This window comes from Oncorhynchus mykiss, chromosome 12 (genome assembly GCF_013265735.2).
Source record: "Oncorhynchus mykiss isolate Arlee chromosome 12, USDA_OmykA_1.1, whole genome shotgun sequence".
Lineage (NCBI taxonomy): Eukaryota > Metazoa > Chordata > Actinopteri > Salmoniformes > Salmonidae > Oncorhynchus > Oncorhynchus mykiss.
This window is the reverse complement of record NC_048576.1, coordinates 92,503,178-92,526,265: the sequence shown is the minus strand read 5'-3', so window position 1 is coordinate 92,526,265 and position 23,088 is coordinate 92,503,178. Positions and strand designations below refer to the sequence as shown.

General features: G+C 43.4%; 1 protein-coding gene across 1 annotated transcript; it reads left to right on the top strand.

Moving 5' to 3' along the window:
• The first annotated feature begins 226 nt into the window (after positions 1-226).
• Positions 227-22,560, top strand: LOC110486090 (fascin-2-like). Its single transcript, XM_036939194.1, has 5 exons — positions 227-1,786; positions 14,580-14,736; positions 15,445-15,566; positions 19,400-19,567; positions 19,807-22,560. Exons 1-5 carry the CDS (start codon positions 943-945, stop codon positions 20,007-20,009), a joined length of 1,494 nt encoding a protein of 497 aa, XP_036795089.1. The 5' UTR covers positions 227-942; the 3' UTR covers positions 20,010-22,560.
• Positions 22,561-23,088: the final 528 nt, after the last annotated feature.

The window sequence follows — 23,088 nt, the reverse complement described above, 5'->3', positions numbered from 1 at the left end:
CAGTAGTTTATGGGTGTTAGAACAAACACTGTTCTGTTTTGGTCAATAAATGACTCACACTCTTGAACCTGATAAATTCCCGAACTGTACTGTACATTCAAGTTAATCAATCAAGTCAACTCAAGGCATAGTATGACTCAAGGCACACTCTCCCAGTTAATCTAAACAAACGGAAGAAAGGAAAGAAGTGAAAGAGGGCTTTGTGGACATATTCAAATCCCCTCCTGTTAACATTGTGTGTACACAAGAGAAAGCTTATTTGAATTAGGGAAATCTGGCGATTCAAATGGTGACTATTGTACAATACATTGTCCCTGTAAAACCCAATCTATCAGATAAAAACCTGTTTGAGCAGGGGAAAGGAAAGAGATGAGAATCTGGAGAGAGAGAGAGGGAGACGAAGAGCACCTTTACTCGACTGGACGTTTTCCAATTAGGCTGTGGCTCACCAGGAGATCAGTGCTGGGGTAATCCCCATGCTGGATGTGTTTCCAGTATACACAGGCCTAACTATGTGATGGAGAGCCAGCCTGAAGAGACTTAAGGCTGAGAAATGAGAGTGTCATTGTGAGTGATAGAGAGAGTGTGAAATAAAAAAAGGCGTGAGATAAAGTGTATTTGTAGGAAGAGAATGAAGGCAAGTGGAGAGGGAGAGGTGGGTTTAGTGCACTGGTATGTGACGTCAGCGGCTCGTTGGATTGAGGTCCTGTGTCCTGCTGATTTTAATCCTGGCTGATTAGGTAACAGAGAGCAAGCGCCTGTGCAAACCCTCTGGGGGAAGAGAGAGAGGAAGTCAAGCATTTAGACAGAAGGAGGTTGTTAAAGCAGGGAAATTTTGCGCCTGGAGAGAAGAGAAAGGGGAACACTTCCCCCTCTACCCTCCCCCTCGTTCATCCTAGCTTTCCACTCCAGACCTCTGCGTGTGTGTGTGTGTGTGTGTCTATGGACAACGGATCGACGATGCCCACGAACGGAATTAACAAAGCCTTGAAGCTGCAGTTTGGCCTCATCAACCACGAGAGCCGTTACCTAACGGCAGAGGCCTTCGGCTTCAAGGTGAACGCCTCGGCCTCCAGCATGAAGAAGAAGCAGATCTGGACTCTGGAGCAAGAGGACCAGGACACCCAGGTAGTGTTCCTTCGCAGCCATCTGGGCCGCTACCTGGCCTCCGACAAGGATGGTAAGGTGAGCTGCGGGGCAGAGCAGCCCGACTCGCCCGGCTGCCGCTTCCTGATCGTGGCCCAGTCGGACGGCCGCTGGGCGCTGCAGTCGGAGACATACCTGCGCTTCTTCGGAGGCTCGGCTGACTACCTGTCCTGCTTCGCCCAGGCCATCGGGGAGCCCGAGCTGTGGGCCGTCCACCTGGCCCTACATCCGCAATCTAGCCTGCTCAGCGTGGCGCGCAAACGCTACGCCCACCTGTTTGCCCGGGAAGGAGAGATCTCGGTGGACAGCAACATCCCCTGGGGCTCGGACTCCCTGGTCACCCTGGTATACCTGGAAGGAAAGTACTTCCTGAAGACGTGTGACAGCCGCTTCCTCAGCAACGACGGGAAGCTGGTCAAAGAGAACACCTCCACCACCAGCTTCACCCTGGAGCTCAAGTCAGGCAAGCTGGCCTTCAAGGACTGCGATGGGAAGTACCTGACACCCATGGGCCCGACCGGCACGCTGCGCTCAGGCAGGTGCTCCAAGCCTGGCAAGGATGAGCTGTTTGATCTAGAGGAGAGCCACCCACAAGTCATTTTCCAGGCAGCCAACAAAAGATTTGTCTCTGTCAAACAAGGTAATTTTCCAGCCAATGTATATATTTATTGCTGTAATGCACATTATTTAAGTGTTTTTGTATAGTCTCTACTGAGATGAAAACTTTGAACTAATTTGATGTTTGGACAATATTTGGGGTTGGAAATGTCTTGGGTGATACATTCAATATCCTCTCTGAAGGTGCACATCTAGCTGCAGAAGAATTGAAAAGAATAATGTCAGCAGAACCCCATTAGGCTCACAGTAGGGTTCCCAGGAGATTGCTATCAAATTGACCTGCTATACTTTCCTTGGAATCTACCCAGAACGGAGGAAACTAATGTTCTAAACGGCTTTCTATTTTCCATTTGGACGGCAAACGGACTAACCAGGGAGGTTCTGCCTGCTCTATTTTGAGAAAGGAAAGGGATGGAGAAAATAGAGTAGGTAGGCCAGCTGTGAACCCATTGGGAAAAAAACAAGTGACATTCTCAGGGAGCTTTAGAATTGCTGAAAGTATTTTTTATTTTTTGTTCAACGCTTTTAATTGCTACAAACCTGACATGACATTAAACACACAGAGAAGAGTAGAGTACAAATCCATTTGGTTCAGAAAATAATAAGTCTTATTGTACTGTGCTCGGCACGATCAACCTCCAGTGTAATTGACCTGCAAATCCACACTTCGTGCGTTATGGTTGACGTCAAGAAATTCCAAGTAGGAAAATGTTCACGTTTGCATAATTTCCCTGTAGAGGTTGGTTGGTTCTATCACAAGCAAATGGCAGTCCAATAGAATCACCATTAGTTAGCTCAGTGCTGAAGCTCACTTTGTCTTTAGTTACACTCCTTAGCAATTAGATGAAAAGTTCATGCTGTTGAAAGACTCCTTACATCTCAACAATTAGAATCAGAAAATGTGTCTCGGCGCGACAGGATGATGGCATGGTCTTGGGTGCTGCTCTGCTCCAGTGAGACGGCTGAGGAGAGGACGGCTCATAGTAATGGCTGGAATGGAGTCAATGGAATGGTGTCAACCATATAGAAACCATGTGTTTGATACCATTCCAGACATTATTATGAGCTGTCCTCCCCTCATCAGCCTCCTCTGCTCTACACCCTTAGTGAAGCCCGTGGGTCTGTCTCTGTCAGTTCAGTCATATTTGTCAATTTCAGAAACCATTCACTCAAGTGAGCATTGAGACATATCTCAAAATACATTAAGCATGCAGTGTAGCAGACCACTAGGAATGTTAGCCCACATAGGGGAAGGTTCTCTACTCAACGAGAATCAGAAATAAAGTCATCAATTAGGGGATCCAAAAAGATTGTCTGAGACTCTCTCCTGGAAATGTTCAGAAAGAACATTGTGAAAGCATGTGACAAGTGTCAAGTACGGTACAACTGAAGGGCAGCCATGCTTGTCTCCTCGCTCTGCACGGTGCATATGGTCAGTCAGCCATTGGACGCCATTACGCGTGTCATCCGGGTCGTCATGGTAATGGGCTTTGTCATTTCCACTGTGTGTTCCATAGAAGAGATTAGGCAGAGCGCAGGCTGATGACTCCAGGGAGGCAGAGGGGTCCTGCTGGTGCTATCAACTAATTCCTATCAATGGGCATTTCAGGACCACAACCATTCTATTATCAAACTGAAACTACCTGATGCTTTATCTGTGGATTGAGAGTGAGGAGAGTGAGTGGTTGTAATTGTAATGTGGGCTGAGGTTGTTTGATTGTGGCAGGTCGAGGAAGTCATCTATTAGTCTGGACAGGCAGTGAGAGAGCAGTTAAAATAGGAGAACTAGTCAGACTGATCAGTTACCTACACCCATCATTAGTTCTCTGCAGAGGCTTTCGCTGAGAGAGGAATGAAGGTGGAGAGATCTCCTCTGCTGACAGTGACATACCTAGAGACAGGCCAGCAGGCAAGGAGGACAGGATAGAAAGAGACTGAAGGGACTTTGGCTGTTTCTGGTCACAGGTTTGGATGAAGTTCCAAACAAAGACTTGTAAGGTGTCATTCAGTGAGGGTGTCACCCTGCCACAGCTACATTCACAATGACATAACCTACAAGTACCAAAATGATTTTTATATAGGTTTTATTCATTACAATTTCTCCCAAATGTACTAGGGAGATGCATTCTCCCTCCCTACCCTGCACAGGCCTCCCCTGGTATGCTATTTCTTACGATATGTTAAAAATATAGAGGTAAATGTGATTTTAAATTGTACGAGTTCAGGATGATTTTACAGATCAACAAAATAAATATGAAATAGTACAGTGGTCTAAGGCATTGGCCCAGCGTCATCCAGGTTTGGCTTGGGTAGGCCGTCATTGTAAATAATCATTTGTTCTTAACTGACTTGTTAAATTAAGGTTAAATAAAAAAATAAAAATATATTTATAAAATAATGTATGTAGACTACTGGCTCAAATATTGATCAGGCATGAAATAGTATATTTGATCGCAAAAAATTAGCACTCAATATTATCCTCATTTCATTCTACTCTTCCTTTGGTTAAAATGTTCAACAAGTGGCTTTTCAAAATGTCCAATATGGCAACTCAACCTATAATCTTGTGCTTGGTCTCTCTGAAGAGGAGTGTTTTTGCATGGGGTGTATTCACTAGGAAACAGACTGAAGCAAACGGGACGAAACTGGGAGAGACTAATCTGAATTTATCCACTAAGAAACTCTCATTTTCGTTTTGCTACAATGTGCACTAATGAATACACCACTGGTGTCTCCTCTCCCCCGACATTTGTTTTAGGAACGAGGCAGGCACCAGCAAGCTGCTTAGCGGGCCCTGTGGTGCAGATTTGCACCAAGGGAATTACTGCAGGCGAATGAGCAGGATGGGTGGAGGGGTGTGTGTATGGGATTAGGGTGGTAACAGGCTTAAGAGAAAGGTTGAGGGATATTTCTGTGGTATCTAATTTGAACTCCAGCAGACACAATCTGCTATTTACAGTGCATTCGGAAAGTATTCAGCCCCCTTGACTTTTTCCACATTTTGTTACGTTACAACCTTATTCTAAAATAGTTTTTTTTACTCATCAATCTACACACAATACCCCATCAAGACAAAGCAAAAACAGATTTGTTGAAATATTAGCAAATTTATAAAAATACATTTATAAAAATAAAATACATTTACATAAGTCTTCAGACCCTTTACTCAGTACTTTGTTGTAGCACCTTTAGCAGCGATTACAGCCTCAATTCTTCTTGGGTACAAGCTTGGCACACTGTATTTGGCGAGTTTGTCCCATTCTTCTCTCCAGATCCTCTTAAGCTCAGTCACGTTGGATGGGGATCGTCGCTGCACAGCTATTTTCAGGTCTCTTCAGAGATGTTCGATCGGGTTCAAGTCCCGGCTCAGGCTGGGCCATTCAAGGACATTCCCTATGGGATGTGTATGGGAAAACCCTTAATGTTTAATTAGTAAAAATATAGATTTTAAACTTAATGTCAGTCCCTAGGACAACCCTTAATGTCAGTCCCTAGGACAACCCTTAATGTCAGTCCCTACGGGATGTGCATGGGACAACCCTTAATGTCAGTCCCTAGGACAACCCTTAATGTCAGTCCCTACGGGATATGTGTAGGACAATCTTTAATGTCAGTCCCTACGGGATGTGCATAGGACAACCCTTAATGTCAGTCCCTAGGACAACCCTTAATGTCAGTCCCTACGGGATATGTGTAGGACAATCTTTAATGTCAGTCCCTACGGGATGTGTGTAGGACAATCTTTAATGTCAGTCCCTACGGGATGTGTGTAGGACAATCTTTAATGTCAGTCCCTACGGGATGTGTGTAGGACAATCTTTAATGTCAGTCCCTACGGGATGTGTGTAGGACAATCTTTAATGTCAGTCCCTACGGGGATGTGTGTAGGACAACCCTTAATGTCAGTGTGTAGGGTATCTCATGCATCTCATTTTACGGCAAATATTCTCCCCCACTCCTAGATTTGATGATGTAATTTAACACTAGACTTGATTGAATAATGCTCTAAAGTGAAGGCTTCAGTTTGTAATGTTGCAACATTTAGAAAATGACTATATTTTATACTTTGAAAGCTCAGCTATATATAGCCTTCATTAAAGATGCACTCTCAAACTTCTGTATCATTTCAGCCAGTAGTTTTAAGTGGTGCTCACGAGCCAAAAGTGGGCCCCGATTTTGTGTACTACGTCATCAAATTGTGTACTACGTCATCCATTTCGTATAATAAGTTACATCCTGCAAACAATTTATATAATTTATATACATATACATTGTGAAAATCGTATGATATGTATGATATGTTATTGTGCTTACGATCCTGGAGTGCATCTTTAATGATGTCATTGGTGCTTACTTGTTTTCTATTGTGAATGCTGTGCTTTTCAAACATATTTGTATCCTCAGTCAATATCTATGCCTTTTGGATGATGGGCCATTCCCAACAGTTATTTGGTCGCATCAGGTTTCTCCAAATACATTTCCAGTCCTTCATTTGAGTATTTCTAGAACTGTTGCAGTAGCTGTGCTTCCCTACAGTACCACATCGGGAGATATCTCTATTACACAGTGATATTGCACCACTATGGGTGGCGTGAGGGGTCAGTGGTGAAAAGCAAGAGCAGGATTCAGTATTTATTTTCTATCAAAGACTTTGGGCTGCGCTTGATTAAGCTTAAGCAAAAGTACAAACCCTGCCCATCTGGTACTCAAGGCAGACTCAATCAAACACTCAAAGCATTTAAAAGCTTTCAAACAGAAATGATTAGAACCCAGGTCTGGAAACATCTGAAGGAACTGCGGGGACAATGGCAAACACCTGGAAACATCTGAAGGAACTGCAGGGAAACTGGCAAACACCTGGAAACATCTGAAGGAACTGCAGGGACACTGGCAAACACCTGGAAACATCTGAAGGAACTGCAGGGATACTGGCAAACACCTGGAAACATCTGAAGGAACTGTGGGGACACTGGCAAATACCTGGAAAGATCTGAAGGAACTGCGGAGACACTGGCAAACACCTGGAAACATCTGAAGGAACTGTGGGGACACTGGCAAACACCTGGAAACATCTGAAGGAACTGCGGGGACACTGGCAAACACCTGGAAACATCTGAAGGAACTGCGGGGACACTGGCAAACACCTGGAAACATCTGAAGGAACTGCAGGGATACTGGCAAACACCTGGAAACATCTGAAGGAACTGCAGGGATACTGGCAAACACCTGGAAACATCTGAAGGAACTGCAGGGATACTGGCAAACACCTGGAAACATCTGAAGGAACTGCAGGGATACTGGCAAACACCTGGAAACATCTGAAGGAACTGCAGGGATACTGGCAAACACCTGGAAACATCTGAAGGAACTGCAGGGATACTGGCAAACACCTGGAAACATCTGAAGGAACTGCAGGGATACTGGCAAACACCTGGAAACATCTGAAGGAACTGCGGGGACACTGGCAAACACCTGGAAACATCTGAAGGAACTGCAGGGAAACTGGCAAACACCTGGAAACATCTGAAGGAACTGCAGGGATACTGGCAAACACCTGGAAACATCTGAAGGAACTGCGGGGACACTGGCAAACACCTGGAAACATCTGAAGGAACTGCAGGGATACTGGCAAACACCTGGAAACATCTGAAGGAACTGCGGGGACACTGGCAAACACCTGGAAACATCTGAAGGAACTGCGGAGACACTGGCAAACACCTGGAAACATCTGAAGGAACTGCGGGGACACTGGCAAACACCTGGAAACATCTGAAGGAACTGCGGAGACACTGGCAAACACCTGGAAACATCTGAAGGAACTGCAGGGATACTGGCAAACACCTGGAAACATCTGAAGGAACTGCGGAGACACTGGCAAACACCTGGAAACATCTGAAGGAACTGCAGGGATACTGGCAAACACCTGGAAACATCTGAAGGAACTGCAGGGATACTGGCAAACACCTGGAAACATCTGAAGGAACTGCAGGGACACTGGCAAACACCTGGAAACATCTGAAGGAACTGCAGGGACACTGGCAAACACCTGGAAACATCTGAAGGAACTGCAGGGACACAAACACACACACAGAGCCTTCAGAAAGTATTCACTCCCCTTGACTTTTTCCACATGTTGTTGTGTTACCGGCGGAATTTAAGATGGATTATATTGAGATTATTTTGTCAGTGGCCTACACACAACACCCCATAATGTCAAAGTGGAATTATGTTTTTTGAAATGTTTACAAATTAATTTAAAATGAAACGCTGAAATGTGTTGAGTCAATAAGTATTCAACCCCTTTGTTATGCCAAGCCTAAATAAGTTCAGGAGTAAAAATGTGCTGAACAAGTCACATGACTTGCATGGAATCACTCTGTGTGCAATAATAATGTTTAACATGATTTTTAAATGACTGTGTCATTTCTGTTCCCCATACATACAATTATCTGTCAGGTCCCTCAGTCGAGCATTGCATTTCAAACATAGATTAAACCACAAAGACCAGGGAGGTTTTCCAATGCCTCACAAAGAAGGGCACCTATTGGTAGATTAGTAAAAATATAAAAAAGTAGACATTGAATATCCCTTTGAGCAAGGTGAAGTTATTAATTACACTTTGGATGGTGTATCAATACACCCAGTCACTACAAAGATACAGGTGTCCTTCCTAACACAGTTGCCAGAGAGGAAGGAAACCGCTCAGGAATTTCACCATGAGGTGGTGACGTTAAAACAGTTACAGAGTTTAATGGCTGTGATTAGAGAAAAGTGCAGATGGATCAACAACATTGTTTCTCCACAATACTAACCTTTTTGACACCCTGTTTGCAACAAGGCACTAAAGCAACAAGGCACTAAAGCATTAAAGTTATACTGCCAAGAAAATATGGCAATACATTTTTTGCCTGAGTACAAAAGTGTTTTATTTGGGGCAAATCCAATACAACACATTACGGAGTATCACTCTCCATATTTTGAAGCATAGTGGTGGCTGCATCATGTTATGGGTATGCTTGTAATCGTTAAGAACTGGGGAGTTTTTCATGATAAAAACAAACAGAATGGAGGTAAGCACAGGCAAAATCCTAGAGGAAAACTTGCCTTAGAGTGCTTTCTACCAGACACTAGAAGATTAATTTACCTTTCAGCAGGACAATACCACAAAACACAAGGCCAAATCTACACTGGAGATGCTTATCAAGAAGACAGTGAATGTTCCTGAGTGGCCGAGTTACAGTTTTGACATAAATCTACAAAAAAATCTATGACAAGACCTGTCTAGCAATGACAAGCTTGAAGAATTTTGAAAAGATTAATGCTACTGGTGATTCTCAGATCCACCTCTACGCAGACAACACCATTCTGTATACACCTGCCCCTTCTTTGGACACTGTGATAACAAATCTTCAAACGAGCTTCAACGTCATACAACACTCCTTCCGTGGCCTCCAACTGCTTTTAAATGCTAGTAAAACTAAGTGCACGCTCTTCAACCGATCGCTGCCCGCACCCTCCCGCTGACTAGCATCACTACTCTAGACGGTTCTGACTTAGAATATGTGGACAACTACAAATACCTAGGTGTCTGGTTAGATTGTAAACTGTCCTTCCAGACTCGCATCTCCAATCCCAAATTAAATCTAGAATCGGCTTCCTATTTCGCAAACAAAGCCTCCTTCACTCATTCCGCCAAACATACCCTCGTAAAACTGACTATCCTACCAATCCTTGACTTCGGCAATGTCATTTACAAAATAGACCCCAACACTCTTCTCAGCAAACTGGATGTAGTCTATCACAGTGCCATCCATTTTTATCACCAAAGCCCCATACACTACCCACCACTGCGACCTCTATGCTCTCGTTGGCTGGCCCTCACTACATATCCACTGCCAAACCCACTGGCTCCAGGTCATCTATAAGTCTTTGCTAGGTAAAGCCCTGCCTTATCTCAGCTCACTGGTCACCATAGCAACACCCACCTGTAGCACGCGCCCCAGCAGGTATATTGCACTGGTCATCCCCAAAGCCAACACTTCCTTTGGCCGCCTCTCCTTCTAGTTCTCTGCTGCCAATGACTGGAGCGAATTGCAAGAATCTCTGAAGCTGGAGTCTTACATCTCCCTCTCTAACTTTAAGCATCAGCTGTCAGATCAGCTTACCGATCACTATACCTGTACACAGCCAGTCTGTAAGTAGCACAACCGACTACCTCATCCCCATATTATTACTTACCCTCTTTTGCACATCATCAGTATCTCTACTTGCACATCATCATCTGCACATACAGTATATCATTCCAGTATTAATATTAAATTGTAATATTTTCGCCTCTATGGCCTATTTATGACCTACCTCCCTACTCTTCTACATTTGCACACAGTGTACATAGATCTTTCTATTTTTCTTTTCTTTTGTGTTATTGACTGTACATTTGTTTATGTGTAACTCTGTGCTGTTGTATTCGTCGTACTGCTATGCTTTATCTTGGCCAGGTTACAGTTGTAAATGAGAACTTGTTCTCAACTGGCCTACCTGGTTAAATCAAATAAATAAATACAAAATGGTGCACAATCCAGGTGTGGAAAGCACTTAGAGACTTAACCAGAAAGCCTCACAGCTGTAATCGCTGCCAAACATGCTTCTACAAAGAATTGACTCAGGGATGTGAATACTTATGTAAATTAGATAATTCTGTATTTCATTTTCAATACATTTGAAAAAATGTCAAAAACATGTTTTCACTTTAGTCAATATGGTGTATTGTGTGTAGATGGGTGAGAAAATGTTTGATGCATGTCAAATTCAGGCTGTAACATAACAAATTGTGGAATATGTTGAGGGGTGGGGATCATTTCTGAAGGTGCTGTACATAGGCCTACAGTACCTGTGTTACCCAACATGTCATCGTGGCACCCAGAACCTAATCCCGCATGTGCACTGCTTCGTCTGTCACAACACAACCAGACATGTTAGTTTAATCATTTTTTTTTATCACAATGTAAGTGTCACAACTTGCGGTCACCTCGGGACACGTCTAATCTGCTGTGTGAGATAAACTGGCAGGATAAGACAGGACGTGCAAATGACACAGGCTCATCCGAGCAGCGGGATACCTCGGGGCAAGGCGGTGCCAAGGTCAACTCTCACACCACCTCTCCTATGGTCGTGTTCATTAGGGCATGCAATGCAATGTTTCATTCAGTTTTATCCCGTTTAGTGCCTAATGAACACCACCCTGGTCCTCTCACATCCAGGGACTTCCTCTTTGGACGTTCAAACCTCAGGGAGATCCCAAATCAGGAGGAAATGCATGCTTTGTATAGAGTCCAGGAGTTTTTCCTGTCCACATTACCTAATTAGAAGATCACTCCTGGTCCTAGTTTTAGGCTTTATCTATGGCCCAGGGTTTTAGGCTTTATCTATGGCCCAGAGTTTTAGGCTTTATCCATGGCCCAGAGTTTTTGGCTATATCTATGGCCCAGAGTTTTAGACTATATCTATGGCCCAGGGTTTTAGGCTTTATCTATGGCCCAGAGTTTTAGGCTATATCTATGGCCATAGTTTTAGGCTATATCTATGGCCATAGTTTTAGGCTATATCTATGGCCCAGAGTTTTAGGCTATACATAGAAACCAGAGTTTTTCATGACCAGGTCACGTAGTCAGGAAAAACTCCTGCCCCTTTCATGCACCAGACCAATAACAAATTATACAACTGAACCCAAAACCTATAACAAATTATACAGCTGAACCCAAAACCTATAGAATATTATACAGCTGAACCCAAAACCTATAGAATATTATACAGCTGAACCCAAAACCTATAGAATATTATACAGCTGAACCCAAAACCTATAGAATATTATACAGCTGAACCCAAAACCTATAGAATATTATACAGCTGAACCCAAAACCTATAGAATATTATACAGCTGAACCCAAAACCTATAGAATATTATACAGCTGAACCCAAAACCTATAGAATATTATACAGCTGAACCCAAAACCTATAGAATATTATACAGCTGAACCCAAAACCTATAGAATATTATACAGCTGAACTCTATAGTGATCCAGCCTGGTCTCAGAGCAAAACGTATTATACAGTGCATTCGAAAGTATTGATAACCCTTTACTTTTTCCACATTTTATTACGTTACAACCTTATTACAACCAGTGGGGCTTCCCAAAGCCTGAAATGTGGCAAAAGGTCGCAAAGTTCAAGGGGGCCGAATACTTTCGCAAGGCACTGTAGCAACCCAAATGTTGTGTGTTTGAATCTCATCACAGACAACTTTAGTATTTTAGCTAATTAGCAACTACTTACACCATTTTAGCTACTTTGAAACTACTTCGCATGTTAGCTAAACCTGACCTTAACCCTATGACCCAACTCCTAACCCTGACCTTAACCCTATGACCCAACTCCTAACCCTGACCTTAACCCTATAACTCAACTCCTAACCCTGACCTTAACCCTATAACTCAACTCCTAACCCTGACCTTAACCCTATGACCCAACTCCTAACCCTGACCTTAACCCTATAACCCAACTCCTAACCTTAACCCTATGACCCAACTCCTAACCCTGACCTTAACCCTATGACCCAACTCCTAACCCTAACCTTAACCCTATGACCCAACTCCTAACCTTAACCCTATGACCCAACTCCTAACCCTGACCTTAACCCTATGACCCAACTCCTAACCCTAACCTTAACCCTATGACCCAACTCCTAACCCTGACCTTAACCCTATAACTCAACTCCTAACCCTGACCTTAACCCTATAACTCAACTCCTAATTCTAACCTTAACCCTATGACCCAACTCCCAAACCTGACCTTAACCCTATGACCCAACTCCTAACCCTAACCTTAACCCTATGACCCAACTCCTAACCCTGACCTTAACCCTATAACCCAACTCCCAACCCTGACCTTAACCCTATAACCCAACTCCTAACCCTATAACCCAACTCCTAACCCTGACCTTAACCCTATAACCCAACTCCTAACCTTAACCCTATGACGCAACTCCTAACCCTGACCTTAACCCTATAACCCAACTCCTAACCCTAACCATAACCCTATAACCCAACTCCCAACCCTGACCTTAACCCTATATCCCAACTCCTAACCCTATAACCCAACTCCTAACCATGACCTTAACCCTATAACCCAACTCCTAACCTTAACCCTATGACCCAACTCCCAACCCTGACCTTAACCCTATAACCCAACTCCTAACCCTATAACCTAACTCCTAACCCTGACCTTAACCCTATAACCCAACTCCTAACTTTAACCCTATGACCCAACTCCTAACCCTGACCTTAACCCTATGACCCAACTCCTAACCTTAACCTTAACCCTATGACCCAACTCCTAACCCTAACCTTAACCCTATGACCCAACTCCTAACCCTGACCTTAACCCTATGACCCAACTCCTAACCCTGACCTTAACCCTATAACCCAACTCCTAACCTTAACCCTATAACTCAACTCCTAACCTTGACCCTATAACCCAACTCCTGACCTTAACCCTATGACCCAACTCCTAACCCTGACCCCTAACGTACTACAGTACAGCAGTTGAAGATAATATATCATACTGTGCTAAACTGGTTAAAGCGATCAAGACGTAGGATACTATACGTCCTACAATTCGTATTATGTTATATTGTATGGCTGCTGTTACATTGTAGGCCAATGTAAAGTAACCTATCATTCTAAATAGAGGCACAGATTTTGGTCAAATTTAACACGTTTTCCTCTGAGACAAGGTTGCAGCGGCGTTGCCTCGGTAATTCACATTCAGATTGTTGGTGCAATGTGTTTATGTCCTCATCATTTTTTATTTAGGTACTGTGTGTGTTTTATGAGCTCACAGTCCTGTAGTAGCGGTGGTTGCATACTGTAATATCCCCCCTGCTCACAACATGAGGGTATACTTGCAAAGTTACACACCGAGAAGACCAGGACTATTATACTGTTTAACATGACACGTTGGCAATGTTCTGTCCTGACAGTCCTGCACTATAAAGGAGCAGAGTGCATTTATGAGTGGAAGTGATTTAAAAGATGTGGGCTTGTATCAAGGGAAGAAATGTGGATGATTGGAAGGAGCTCATATTTGGGGTTGGATGATACAGAAGTGCAAGAGATTTAAAAAACAAATACATTAAAATCACTAAATGAAAAGGATCATAAAACTGTTGACTTTGTGTGTGAACCTACCCTGTTTTTCTCTGATACTTTATATCCAGTCTAGGTCGGTGGAGCTCGGTGCCCTACTCCTTTAAAAAGAGAGAGATATACTCCAGAATAGTCAGCTTTCAGAGAAGCTCTATAAGGAAGAACTCATCATCCTAAATTAATAGGATGTCTAAAGCTTTGGCCTACGAGACATGATCTAGCGTACCTAACCTTAACCACACAGCCCATTTAGACAAGGCCCGGGATATAAGAATAGCACTGTCTTCTGACCAGGTTTTGTGCTGTGAGTCCCTGAGCTGTGTAACACTAGAGAAGAAGAGACGAGAGACAGACAGTTCTTTAATGAGCTGTCACATCACTGCTGTGTCCATGGTTCTCCTGCAAATCACCTTTGAGTGTAAATGGCTTGTGAGAAGAGCTTGTAATCATCGTCATTGTAATGCCCTTCGACTCCGAGCCATGGCATTCTTATCTCAACTGTCTTTTTCTCTTTTATTTCCCTTTTGTTGTTGTCTCTGTATAATGGATCAATAAAGTTTTGTTGTCTCTGTATAATGGAGCAATGAAGTTTGTTGTGTTGTATCATTATAGGTGTGAGCATCTCAGCCAACCAGGATGTGGAGACAGACATGGAGACCTTCCAGATGGAGATTGATAAGGAGAGCAAGAAGTGCATGTTTAGGACCAACGGCGGTAACTACTGGACACTGGTCTCCCACGGAGGGATCCAGTCCACAGCCACGGAGGTGTAAGTAGATCTATTTTACACTCACTAGTTTGTCATGAGAATGCACACCATAGAGTTGGCTACAGACGGATTCCCAATTCAGTCTTTTGGACATTCTTGCTAACATGCTAACATCATCTGTTGGACATTCTTGCTAACATGCTAACATTATCTGTTGGACATTCTTGATAATATGCTAACATTATCTGTTGGACATTCTTGCTAACATGCTAACATTATCTGTTGGACATTCTTGCTAACATGCTAACATGATCTGTTGAACATTCTTGCTAACATGCTAACATTATCTGTTGGACATTCTTGCTAACATGCTAACATGATCTGTTGGACATTCTTGCTAACATGCTAACATTATCTGTTGGACATTCAGATGTTGTTTTGTCAGAACAAGCACACCTGATTGAACTTGTCAACGAATAAACCAAATGAATTTAATCTTAGTGTTCTTGTTCTGGAATAGAACAAATATGTGCCAGAGTTTAGGGTGCATGAAGAATGGACAGGGAAACACCTCTACTAAACAGATCTGCAACCAGAGGATATGAACAGTTCTATGTAATGTCACTTCTGAGGGCATACATCAAAACACTTAGGTTTAAACAATTATACTAGATTTAAACAACCTTCCATGAAATTATTTTCAACTTAACCCCCCCCCCCCCCCTCTTTTCCTTCTTCTCTTTTATCCCCTTATCCGGACAACCACAGGGAGGCCAACACAATGTTTGACATTGAATGGCTCGGTCGCAGTGTAGCACTGAAGGCAAGCAATGGGAAGTACGTGTGCACCAAAAAGAATGGGCAGCTTTCAGCCGTCAGCGATTCCGTAGGTAAGTGCTTCGAGAGCCACATCTCTGATGTGATTCAGGTAGCATAGAGATCACGTTGAATGTGTCACATGGAATGTGCTCAACACGACTGAGGGACAAATGAGCACGTGTCATGTGTAAAGAGAATTGGCATGTGATCAGAGGACGAAAGAGAAGAAGAATAGAAGATCAATGGTGATCAAAGGACAGGGAAGGACCAGACATCAGCCCGGGAATTTCTCTCACTGGCCCATTTATTTCCTTTAGGGATCCATTACAAAAAAGGACTTAGGAAAATTGCAATTGGCTTAGAACAGGGCGGCATGGCTGGCCCTTGGATGTACACAGAGAGCTAATATTAATAATATGCATGTCAAACTCTCCCCTCGCTGAAAGTGGAGGAGAGATTGACTTCATCACTAAATGTATTTATGAGAGGTATTGACATGTTGAATGCACTGAGCTGTCTGTCTAAACTACTGGCACACAGCTCGGACACCCATGCATACCCTACAAGACATGCCACAAGAGGTCTCTTCACAGTCCCCAAGTCCAGAACAGACTATGGGAGGCACACAGTACTACATAGAGCCATGACTACATGGAACTCTATTCCACAGTACTACATAGAGCCATGACTACATGGAACTCTATTCCACAGTACTACATAGAGTCATGACTACATGGAACTCTATTCCACATAAAGTAACTGACACAAGCAGTAAAATTAGATTTAAAAAACTGATGAAAAAACACCTTATGGAACAGCGAGGACCGTGAAGCAACACAAACATTGGCACAGACACACACACACACACACACACACACTACACACTACACACACACACACACACTACACACTACACACACACACACACACACAATAACATACGCACTACACATACACATGGATTTAGTACTGTAGATATGTGGTAGTGGTGGAGTAGGGGCCTGAGGGCACACAGTGTGTTGTGAAATCTGTGAATGTATTATAATGTTTTAAAATAGTATAAACTGCCTTCATTTTGCTGGACCCCAGGAAGAGGAGCTGCTGCTTTGGCAACAGCTAATGGGGATCCATAATACAAATAGATAATACAAATAGAAAATACTAGCTCAAAAAATATAATTCTGACAGGTCCACAGGGCTAAAATCCAGAGTCCCATCTGGCATTTGGCCTTACCGCCCCATGTCTCTCCCGCCCCATGTCTCTCCCGCCCCATGTCTCAGCCGCCCTATGTCCACCCCATGTCCCTACCGCCCTATGTCCCACCCTTTCCTATGTCCACCCCATGTCTCTACCGTTCTATGTCCCACCCGTCCTATGTCCCTACCGCCCTATGTCCCTACCGCCCTATGTCTCTACCGCCCTATGTCCCACCCGTCCTATGTCCCTACCGCCCTATGTCCCTACCGCCCTATGTCTCTACCGCCCTATGTCCCACCCGCCCTATGTCTCTACCGCCCCATGTCCGCCCTATGTCTCTACCGCCCTATGTCCCACCCGCCCTATGTCTCTACCGCCTCTACCGATCTTAGGAACTTCACAAAGGGTATTTTACTTGAAAGAGGAGTATTCCATAGCCAGATAGCATTAGCTATAAATTATTGTTCCGTTTGGTCTCTTAGACGAGGTTCTACTTCTTGTTCTTGGTACTTCATATTACCAAAACATTACCTCATCCAATGGCATATATCACTTGTCAATTATAGATACTCCCATCTCACATACAATCCCTCCTGGACAAGCTCACAGAGGAGAGTGAGCCTCTAGGTCATATACTAGGTCAAGAGAAGGGCAACATCAGATAAAATGGTTCCAGACACTCAATGGGAAAAGGAGGGAGTGACTGGAGTACAGACATAGTGGAGCCCTTCACATGGTTTCACAGATATATTCATTATGAAAACATAATGTTCAAACCTGACTTCTCCCTTTCTGATATTCTGCCTATTACCAGACATGTAAAAGACAAGCCTGACCTCTCCCCTCGCTGGGCCCCAAGTGATTTTCCCTAGAGAAGAGAGAGGAAAATGCAACTGCCAACAGTATAGTCCAAAAGAAGACATCCTAATGACAAGTATCTCACATAAGCATATTATGAAAGTAAATAAAATCTTATTTATCAATGTTACCTAACTAATTCTGATTCAGCTACGACACGCCCCATATCCCTACCGCCCCATGTCCCTACCGCCCCATGTCCCTACCGCCCTATATCTCTACCGCCCCATGTCCCTACCGCCCCATGTCTCTACCGCCCTATGTCTCTACCGCCCCATGTCCCTACCGCCCCATGTCTCTACCGCCCCATGTCTCTACCGCCCTATGTCTCTACTGTCCCATGTCTCTACCCCCTATATCCCACCCGCTTTATGTCCCACCGGCTCTATGTCCCATCCCTTCCATGTCTCTACAGCCCCATGTCCCACCCGCCCCATGTCTCTACCGCCCTACGTCTCTACCCCCTATGTCCCACCTGCCCTACCCCTTTATGTCACTACCCCCCTATGTCCGCCCTATAGCCCTATTTTCCACCTGCCCTATGTCCCTACCATGTCCCTACCGCCCTATGTCCCTACCATGTCCCTACTGCCCTATGTCCCCACCGCCCTATGTCCCTACCGTACTATGGACAGTCCGTTTCTGTCAAAAGGACATGTGCTATTAAAGCCTCACCTGGCCATGACCCCACTGTCAGGGGGAGTTGGGATATGCAAAAACCTAGTTTCCCACTGGGCAAAACACTGCTGAATCAACGTTGTTTCCACGTCATTTCAACAACAACAAATCAAGGTGATGACGTTGAATCAGCATGGGAATCAGCATGGGAATCAGCATGGGAATCAGCATGGGGATCAGCATGGGAATCAGCATGGGAATCAGCATGGGAATCAGCATGGGGATCAGCATGGGAATCAGCATGGGAATCAGCATGGGAATCAGCATGGGAATCAGCATGGGAATCAGCATGGGAATCAGCATGGGAATCAGCATGGGATCAGCATGGGAATCAGCATGGGAAACTGATTGGATTTGCAAAAAGTCGTCAACGTAAATGTATTTTGTCATTTTATTTCAACTTTTAAACTAAATTCAATGTCATGGTGACATGTTTTGTTGATTTCAAGTTGAATTCACGTTAGTCAACCTAATGTAAGTCAAAAATAGATGTTGAACTGACGTCTGTGCCCAGTGGGTTCCAATTCACATATGCGTATTAACACACTCTTAGATGTGAGAAATAGGACAAATATAAGCACCCACCAAATTATTATTAATTTTGTCATTATTATTTATTGTTATTATTCTTGTTGTCATTATTATTATTATTGTTATTATTGTTGTTTTTTATTATTGTTATTATTTTATTATTATTATTGTTATTATTTTATTGTCATTATTATTATTGTTATTATTTTATTGTCATTATCATTATTGTTATTATTTTATTGTCATGATTATTATTGTCATTATTTTATTATTATTATTGTTATTATTGTTGTTTTTTATTGTTATTATTTTATTGTCATGATTATTATTGTCATTATTTTATTATTATTATTGTTATTATTGTTGTTTTTATTATTGTAATTATTTTATTATTATTATTGTTATTTTATTGTCATTATTATTATTGTTATTATTTTATTGTCATGATTATTATTGTCATTATTTTATTATTATTATTGTCATTATTATTGTTGTTATTATTTTATTATTATAATTGTTATTATTGTTGTTGTCATTTTTATTATTGTCATTATTTTATTATTGTTATTATTATTATTGTTGTTGTCATTATTATTATTGTCATTATTGTTATTCTACCTTCCTGTCGTTGTGTTGCAGGTGATGATGAGCTCTTCCTGATGAAGCTCATTAATCGGCCCATGTTGATCCTGCGAGGGGAGAACGGTTTTGTGTGTCATCACAAGAGCTCCAACACGCTGGATGCCAACCGATCCGTCTATGACATCTTCTTACTGCTTTTCAGCGATGGCGCCTACCACATAAAAAGTCAGTGTTTGTGGGTGTGTGTGTGTGTGTGCGTGTGTGTGTGTGCTTGCATGGATGCATGTTTGCATTTGTGTGCATGTCTTTATGTACCATGTATGTGTAAATATTCTATCTGCATGTGTTCTACTGTCTTAGAGTAAAATGTGGCATAGTTCTATCAGTATTACTACAAAGTACACCAAACCATGTATGTCACTCTTTATCTCTAACTATCAATAACGTTGTCCATCTCCACTCAGGCGTAGGTGGAAAGTTCTGGTATGTCTCCAGCAGCGGCCTGGTGTGCTCAGACGGAGACAAGCCTGAGGACTTCTTCCTGGAGTTCCTGGAGCACGGGCGGGTGGGCATCAAGGGCAAGAACGGCAAGTACCTGCGTGGGGACAGCGGCACGCTGAAGGGCGACGCTGCTACCGTGGACCCCTCCTGTCTCTGGGAGTACTAACCTGGCGCGACCTCCTGACGACCCCTGAAGCCCGTGGAGGGGTGGAGGGAGAAGGAGAGAGGGAGGACCTGGTTCCCACCTGGGTTCACAGCTCAACCAACAACGATACATTACACAGACTGACTGGGGAACATTTTCACTACTCTCTTTTCTACTTTAGCGGCAAAGGAGAGGCCGTTCCCACTTCTTTGTTTTGTTTTGGCAAAGAGTGAAAATGTGTAGAAAGTTTCTTTGTGTTTATTTTATTATATTTTATTTGTTTTCCAAAAAAAACATTGGTTACCTAAATATAGTTTATTTTCCAAGTGACATTGCCAACATCAACAACAGCGAATACTTAATAAAATCTGCTAATTTTGGTCACTCACACAGCCTATAAAAAAACATCAGATTCTGTATAGCGGTCCTTAAATTATTATCTGGATGCCTGAATAAAGGCAGCTTTTCACATCAATATGTCTTTGTTGTGATGTTTAATGTTGTCTTTAACAACAGTGTATCAGTACAATGATTATCCAACACTGCTCCCAAACATATTCACTGCTTCCAAAGAGGACACGAATCAGCTTCCAAAATGCCCAAATGAATGGTGTAGAATACCAGACCAGAGTAGCCCAAATGGCCCTGTTTGAGTTGCCCAAATGGCCCTGTTTGAGTAGCCAGAGTAGCCCAAATGACCCTGTTTGAGTAGCCCAAATGGCCCTGTTTGAGTAGCCAAGAGTAGCCCAAATGGCCCTGTTTGAGTAGCCCAAATGGCCCTGTTTGAGTAGCCCAAACGGCCCTGTTTGAGTAGCCCAGAGTAGCCCAAATGGCCCTGTTTGAGTAGCCCAGAGTAGCCCAAATGGCCCTGTTTGAGTAGCCCAGAGTAGCCCAAATGGCCCTGTTTGAGTAGCCCAGAGTAGCCCAAATGGCCCTGTTGTAATCATCTTACAATGCAATACGATCCTTCTTCCCTTCCTTGAAGTAATCCCTGATTTGACATGACTGATGTAAGCAACCATGCGTGTCAGATCAGTGATTACCTGGAGGATGTATTTAAAGAGTAGTCTAGCAGGGCCAATGTCTGGTCCCGCTACAGATGATATAGCTAATTTGATTTAAATATAACAAAGACAGGAAAACATCAGTTGTCCACTATGTGGGATCATTCAGTAGTATCACAGTACTAGATAGTTGTAAGACATCAACATGAGGGAAAAGCAAGAGATCAACATTGTTTGCGAGGGGAGCATACTACACGGGCCATTTGAAATGTTCCAATCCCGTCAAATTCAACTCTGGACCTCGAAGCCAGTTCCACTGCATTTTCTTCATTGTTCGCCTCTTATCAGGGACTGATTTAGACCTGGGACACCAGGTTTGTGCAATGAATTATCAGGTGGAACAGAAAAGCATCAGGTCCTCGTAGGGTCAGAGTTGACTACACCTATCATGTCAGTCTACAAGTCTGCAGTCACAAGACGATAAAACCAGCGAGAAAAACTGTGTTTCAGGGAATCCGTTTGACCAAGGCAAAGCACAGAATCAGAATTATTTAGGATGCTATTTAGATCTGTGATTCTGGCAGACTGACTGCAATGTTGTGAAACTCAAACATGCACAACATTATCAAGTGCTGCTCTGATTTCCTGCCTTGGGGCTTTCAAAAAATCTTCCACGGTGCACCCATTGAGTTGCAAAGAGGGCCCACCCCCATTTGCTGTTTTACCAACTGGGACAGCATGGCTAGCGCCATTGAGGGCTATCTCCATTTTAAAGTGGTACATTTCTGGCATGGATGCCCTCTAGTGTGCCCTCTCCCATCCTATACCCTTTCCTTTAGCCTCTGTCCTGCAATCAACTCGCCCGAAAGACTTCCAATTCTACCATGGAGGTACCACATCTGCAACAGTTTACAGTCTGAACCAATTAAGACCAAAGGTTCTGTGAAGTGTGAGTTTGTGATCAACTGTCTCCAAAGCATACAGCCCTATCAGCTGGTAGAGGAGCCGCGGATCCAGCTTTAAACACTACAACAGTGATGTAATGTCGGTCAAATAGATTTTTATTTTTGTCTATAAAAGTGTTGACGATAATAAAAATAAACAATGCCCATATATGTTGTTTGTTTAGCTGCTTCACGTCAACTAAATGTTCAACTCCAGTCTAGTGACTGACAGAACACATGACGTTGTCAACGTAACCAACAGTCACCTTCTTAGTGTTGTCGGACCATAGTGTCTATTGAACTATGACTCATGCTCTCAAATCCAGTCTATCAGTTAGTGTGGATCACCTGAAGAGTGATGCAGCACTTGTTATAAGCCAACGACTGCAGGTAATTAGGGTAGGATTTACAACTAGGACTAACTAATTCACACACTAGCAGCACAGTCCATCCAGTAGGTAGTGGTGTGTCACACTCTAGCAGCACAGTCCATCCAGTAGGTAGTAGTAGTAGTGTCACACTCTAGCAGCACAGTCCATCCAGTAGGTAGTAGTAGTGTCACACTCTAGCAGCACAGTCCATCCAGTAGGTAGAAGTAGTAGTGTCACACTCTAGCAGCACAGTCCATCCAGTAGGTAGTAGTAGTGTCACACTCTAGCAGCACAGTCCATCCAGTAGGTAGTAGTAGTGTCACACTCTAGCAGCACAGTCCATCCAGTAGGTAGTAGTAGTAGTGTCACACTCTAGCAGCACAGTCCATCCAGTAGGTAGAAGTAGTAGTGTCACACTCTAGTAACACAGTCCATCCAGTAGGTAGTAGTAGTGTCACTCTAGTAACACAGTCCATCCAGTAGGTAGTAGTAGTGTCACACTCTAGCAGCACAGTCCATCCAGTAGGTAGTGGTGTGTCACACTCTAGCAGCACAGTCCATCCAGTAGGTAGTAGTAGTAGTGTCACACTCTAGCAGCACAGTCCATCCAGTAGGTAGTAGTAGTGTCACACTCTAGCAGCACAGTCCATCCAGTAGGTAGAAGTAGTAGTGTCACACTCTAGCAGCACAGTCCATCCAGTAGGTAGTAGTAGTGTCACACTCTAGCAGCACAGTCCATCCAGTAGGTAGTAGTAGTAGTGTCACACTCTAGCAGCACAGT